The sequence below is a fragment of the Chaetura pelagica genome, unplaced genomic scaffold, assembly GCF_000747805.2.
Source record: "Chaetura pelagica isolate M959 unplaced genomic scaffold, ChaPel_1.0 scaffold404, whole genome shotgun sequence".
Lineage (NCBI taxonomy): Eukaryota > Metazoa > Chordata > Aves > Apodiformes > Apodidae > Chaetura > Chaetura pelagica.
The window spans coordinates 206251-212250 of NW_009952975.1; the positions used below are offsets into that span (position 1 = coordinate 206251).

The 6000-nt window shown below is 47.5% G+C and overlaps 1 protein-coding gene across 1 annotated transcript in view; it reads right to left on the reverse strand.

Annotated features, from left to right (window-relative positions):
* The window catches only part of CSMD2 (CUB and Sushi multiple domains 2), a 260285-nt gene that overhangs the window by 111011 nt on the left and 143274 nt on the right, over nucleotides 1-6000 (reverse strand). Inside the window, 1 exon segment of the mRNA XM_009996341.1 lies at nucleotides 2222-2404. Coding sequence (XP_009994643.1) covers nucleotides 2222-2404 — 183 coding nt within the window.

Below are 6000 nucleotides of genomic sequence, written 5' to 3' on the forward strand. Positions count from 1 at the left end.
TACTAAGGAGTCCTGCAAAGTTTCTCCAGTGCCCTGGGCGGGTGAGGGACACGGTGACAACAAAGAGGATGAAGATGGAAGCTTTGTTATCATGGAGGCACAGACAGTCACCCCTCACAATAAGCAGATGCATTACTTAAATGGTTTGTGTTGCTTTGTCATCGAAGCCCCAAGGAAATGAGCTCTCCACAATAAATTCTGTCTGCTCATAAATCCTGTGCTCAGGCCGGCAGGATACAGCACAGAGGGCTGGTTAATCTCCTTCTGCATTTGTCATGTGTTTGTGGCCAGAATCAGAAGCACTGCATTGTTTGCATATTCCAACTAGCAGCACATAAATCAGGTTACCTTCTTTTCCCACCTCGTGCCCAACACATTTAATGGTCTCCCAGCATTTACAGAGAGTTGTTACTAATCCCACTACAGATTTCATGCCAGGTTACACATTTTGTCGTGTAACTTCTTCTGATTCATGCACATTAATACGACGCTGTCTAGAATAAAGGCAGGGGAGTAAAGGTGTAGAGAGAGCTGTGAAATATTTTTTCCACTACCTACACGTTGCCTCGTTGATTCATAAACATCCAAAGCTGAAGGGCCACAGAGAACAGAACACAATGTAATTATTTTAACTAAAAATACTCATGTTTGTGCTATGCTTTTGCACAGGCTGCTGACTGGGACTTGATTTGCTGCCCCTGTTCAGTACCTATCCACAAAAATATCATCCTACTTTACTCTGGCAAGTCCCCTATCCATACTATTAGGATCCAATCCTCTCATACTGGGAACTAACTGTGGGTTTTGTCTCACTGCAAACTGTCAGGGAGAACCTCAAGCAAACCATCAGCTGTTCTAATTCATCTGAACTGCTGGAAATGGGAAAAAAAACCCCAACCCCACAAGTTGTGATTCTAAGCAAAGAACTGGTCTAACACTTCCACTTCAAAAATAACCAGGGGAACTCCACTTTCCTCCTCAGCATCTTTAGCTGATTTGCTCACAGAGAAAACCAAGTAGGAAGGGAGTCAAGGCACCTGGAAAAGGCAAGACTCACTAAGCAATGGTTTCCCTTCCCCAGACAGACACTCTCAAATGCTCCGAGCTTAAACTAGAGTTTGAAAAGGACACCACTTACTTGAAATCAGTTTCCCACAATCATTCACCAATCGCCAACTAAAGCCCCCACTTCTCCTGAAGAACCAAGACCAGGGTTTGCTCCCCCCAAGCTGTGTCACCTCTTCAGTGGGGATCAAGTCCTGCCACGCTGCAAATGAGCACTTTGTACTGGAGTCTCTATTAACAGTGTATCTAATTATCTGCAGACTGAATACACATGTCTAAAAATCAACATTTCTCTCTTTTCTCTATCCATTTCCCCCACACTTTTGCCCTCTGTTGCTCAGCTGAATACTCCTTATTTTTTCAGGAGGTTCAGTCTCACTCCCCTATACCAAAGTATCTGTCCAAAGGCACAGACTTTAACATATCCAAGAAAGTGGAGAAAAGAAGAGTTTGCTTGTCAACAACTGGGGAAAATATAGATACTTCTGTGAGTTTTGGCAACATTCAGTCAGAAACAGTAACTTGTATTTGAAGGTTCAGCCAATACAGTAAAGCAGATCACCCAATATGTCTTCAAAGGACAATGAGGCCATTAAAACCCAAAGGGGTCTGTGCATGTGACTCCCATTTACATCTAAAAATGTTATCCTTACTCACTCCTGAGAGCATAATCTCCTCCTTCTGCTGAGAACTCATGCAACAAATTAAAAATTGAGGTCCAGCAGCAGGGAGCCTGAATATTGTCAGATAATGAAGGAAAATTAAGTGGCCAAAAATAGATTTCAGTTTTAAATTACTAGTTTTTATGTGTCCATGGCTCCTGCCTGGGACACCAAGGGCCTCCTTTCTGTCCAGAAGGGATGGAACCAAAGGCAGGAGGGCAGAGGGGCAGAGCAGAGAGAGCACACGGGCCCAGCACAAGCCCAAATCTCCAGGTGGATGCTGCTCCCTGCTGCTCAGCCTTTCTCTGCTGAGGGAAGAGCCAAACCAAACTCTCCCCAAGGCTTCAGGTGAGGGAAGCTGCAGTTGGTGCCATCTCTGCCACCATGAGGACTTGCCCTGTCCCAGCACCAAGCCCAGGGCACAAACACCCTGTTGACGTGACCACCTCACCGCACAACAAAGAGGTTTTACAGCCATCTCCTCACTGACTTACAAACACAAACTGGTTTCTGAGCAGACCACTGGCTGCTCTTTTGGCAGGTAATTGTTTTCTGTCCCTTCAACTCAAAGGCAGGCTGGCACTCAAACTTCAAACTGTCCCCGTGGCGAAAGGTGGATCCTTCTCTCCTGCCGTAGGCCGGGACCCCGGGATCGCCGCAGCTCCCCTGGTCAATCTCTGCAAGAAAGAAAATAGAAGTTGCACGGAGGGAAGGCTCTGACACTGGGCTGGGGCTGTGCATCCAGGCTGGAGCTGTGCATCCAGGCTGGGGTTGTGCATCCAGGCTGGGGTTGTGCACCCAGGCTGGGGTTGTGCATCCCAGGCTGGGGTTGTGCATCCCAGGCTGGGGCTGTGCACCCAGGCTGGGGCTGTGCATCCAGGCTGGAGCTGTGCATCCAGGCTGGAGCTGTGCATCCAAGCTGGGGCTGTGCATCCAAGCTGGGGCTGTGCATCCCAGCTGCTCCCTGGAGCTCTGGCAAAGTCCTGGTGTCCCCTCTGCACCTCCCACGTGGGATCTGGCAGCCCAGACTCATCTTCAACACAGGACTTTTAGCACTGCCACTGAAAGACCCCAACAACCTCTCCTAACTGCTTCCTCACCCTTAAGTTCATCACAGCTCAATGAGGGATCCAGTGACACCCCAAAGACCCCAACCTGCACCTGCCTCAAGGCCACGTGTCACTAAAAGGGACCTTGGGCACCCAGCTGGGTGGGCAGGTGTTTGCTGACTGATCCCTGTTTTCTCTCCCTCCCCCTGTTCCCACCTCCCTTTCCCCGCGTGGCCCTGGCACAGAGAGCTGACACCTTCCTGCACAGAAACACAGATAATCTCTCCCTGCACATGTATTTTGACTTCTGGTAAATAATGGACACAATTTTCTGTTACCTGCTGCTCTGCACCATCTCACTTGCCAAGGGCCCCTGCCCTGAGCCATTCATTGCTACACAACTTCCTTCCTCCACAGCCTCCCTGGTGCTCCCACCTTATTCATCTACTTCACGTTCATCTCGTCTTCCAGGTTCTGATTTTTTTTTACCCTCACCATCTATGATCAGCCTCGCTGCCTTTTCTCCCTATTTTCAATTTCTTACACCAAATGGGAAACTTCTTTTATGACATTTTCTTTACAGAGAAAAATCTCATAATCCAAGACTTGCTTTACTCCATCTAATATTCCAATTTAGCTGGAATAACAACAAGCACCTCATTATTATGCTGACTTCAGGCAACTCAGATACAGGTGTATTTTGAATAGAAGTCCCAACAAGGTACCACCTTCTGCTTCTGCTCTGTGCATCTTGAACTAAATACCACTGCAAGGTAATAAAGCATTCCCAAAATAATTTAATGTAAATTAACATTTCCATGAAATAGGCCTCTGGTTTTGCCTGCCATTGAAAACAGTTTGCCAGGATTTGTGTATCTTCCTACAGACACTGAAAATCCAAATGTTCAAGATTTGTACTTGCATGAAAGGGATAAAAAATAAAACAGTGTGGATATTAAAGCAGCACTGAACTGTGTGCTGCTCTCCTAAAAAAGCAGAAGACAAATAATGCAAATCATGAAAAGAAAATTCAGCTTTTAAACTCGAGAAATATTACCAAGATCAAAGGGTAGCAGGAATATTTTAAACATGTATCACTGTGTCCTGACAGAAACGGGGAACTGATCCTGTTCTCTGCTACAACTCAACTGCCTTGAACCATCAGTTTTTGCTGCTCCTTTCCCTCCCACACCTTGAAGTCTTGCTCTACAGCAGCAGCCAACACTCGGGTGGCAAGTTGTGCTGGGGGTGCCCCTCACCCTGCTCCTGCTGCCCCTGTGACCTGTGTGTCCTGGGGAAGGACACGTCGGTGTCCCGGTACCGCTCTGGTTGCTGAGGTTTGGTCAGAAGGAGAAGGACACTGACATGTGTCAGTGCAGCCACCTCGGGGACAACACACCAAGCATCAAGGGCCAGGGGGAGCCAGACAGCCAGCTCCCTGTGTCACTTTTAAACACAAGTCCACTGGCACAGGCAGGGAATGCAAGTGCCAGCAGTGCCCAGGCTTCTCCTCCGTGCTCAGAGGTTCTTCCCGAGCAACAAAGCTCTTCCACACACAGACACACAACACACTCCTGCCCAGATCAGAGCCCAGAGAGGGAGCCCTGTCCTCCTGAAACCCACCACTAGGTTCAGCAAGGCTAAGACCCATCGTGGACCTGAGGAACTTCCCTGTGCAGGGATGTGATCTGGGGGTTGTGCCTGCAGATGTGCCCAGCAGGAGCCAAAGGGAGCTACAAGGGCTCAGCACATTCAGGGCTTCTGTGAAATGCAGACATGCTGGGGCTTCCAGAGACTCAGAAAAAATGCAGCCCAATGAAGAAAAATGAGTCCTTTTGGAACCTCTGTTGAGAGAGAACAAAGGCAACACAGATGGTCTCGAGGCACTGGTGATCTCCTCCCTCCCAGGGCTCCCCTTCCCTGGGAACCTGTGTTCTTCCCTGTCCCACTGCACAGACCCTGCTGGAACATCTCAGCAGAGGGAAACCACAGGCTTAAGAATGGGAGAGACAGGTAGAGTCAGAGCTCACATCTTGCACGTGATCTCCCTGCCAGCAGCAGGCAAACCAAGCTGGCATATCCCATTACATGACAGGGGTCAGAAAATGGGATTTCTGTCCTGAAAAAATCCCCTGCTGCCTCCTCATCTTTTCATACATCATAGGATTCATGAAATATTTAGCAGGGCAGAAATTCCAAAAATGAGTGATTCAGAAATATCAAAACATGTAACTTCACTAAGATTGAGACATTTATACTGATGAATGTTTAAGTAAAATCACTTCCACATTATAAAAAAAGTCAAAACTAAACAAGAACATCTAAATCAAGTGTTTTGACATTATTTAAATGAAACAAGTTGAAGTGAATCTTTCAAAACTTCTCCATCACATATTATATCATGCAGATAAGATTTTGACAAAACAGTATTTTCTAACAGAAAAACCTTTCACCAGAGATTCTTTTCACCAGCTATTGATGCTGTTTGTCTCCTGGTGGTGGGTGGGGAAACTGGGGCTCCGTGCTTAGCTCCGAGGAGGCGCCCACACTTCCCAGTGACTAATGGGAGCCAGAGCCTGGGCTCTGCTCCTCTGCACAGCAGCACTGCAGGCCCCCAAAATTCAGGCTTTCCTGGGCTTTCGTGGGAATTTCTGCTCCTGCCTGACTTGGCTCTGAAGGAAAATGAGCATTTTGGAGCTGCAAGCAAAACTCCAGTTTCTGGAAAAAGATCCCACAAGACGTGGGACTTGTGAGGTGCTCAGGAGCTGAGATCACACAAATGTTTCCTCCAGTCAGAAAAGACCCTCAAGAACACCCTGAACCTCACACCAGCCATTTTGCACAGGTATTGATGTTATTTTACTTAAAATGTTTGCTAGGTATCTGCAGGAACCACGACCAGGGGGCTCCAGTTGCCTACACCTCTTTGTTGATTCCAGCAATGAAGAAAAAAGGATCCAGAGAAGAAACAAGATGAGGCAGAGTGGATGTTACCCAGAAGGAAAGCTCCTTCCTACTGCAGATCTTTACCACATCCCTCCCATCTAAAGCAGTGTTGCAGGGCAGATGCAGAACCTGAATCCAGCAGCCTCATTAAAACCCTGTGGCATAACATCACATCACTCCTGCTAAGGTTTGTACCAGACTTAAAGACAAGTAACACGACCCTGAGAGCAGTTCAGGTCAACACATCATAAGCTAAAAGCCTGCAGGTCTGTTGGTTC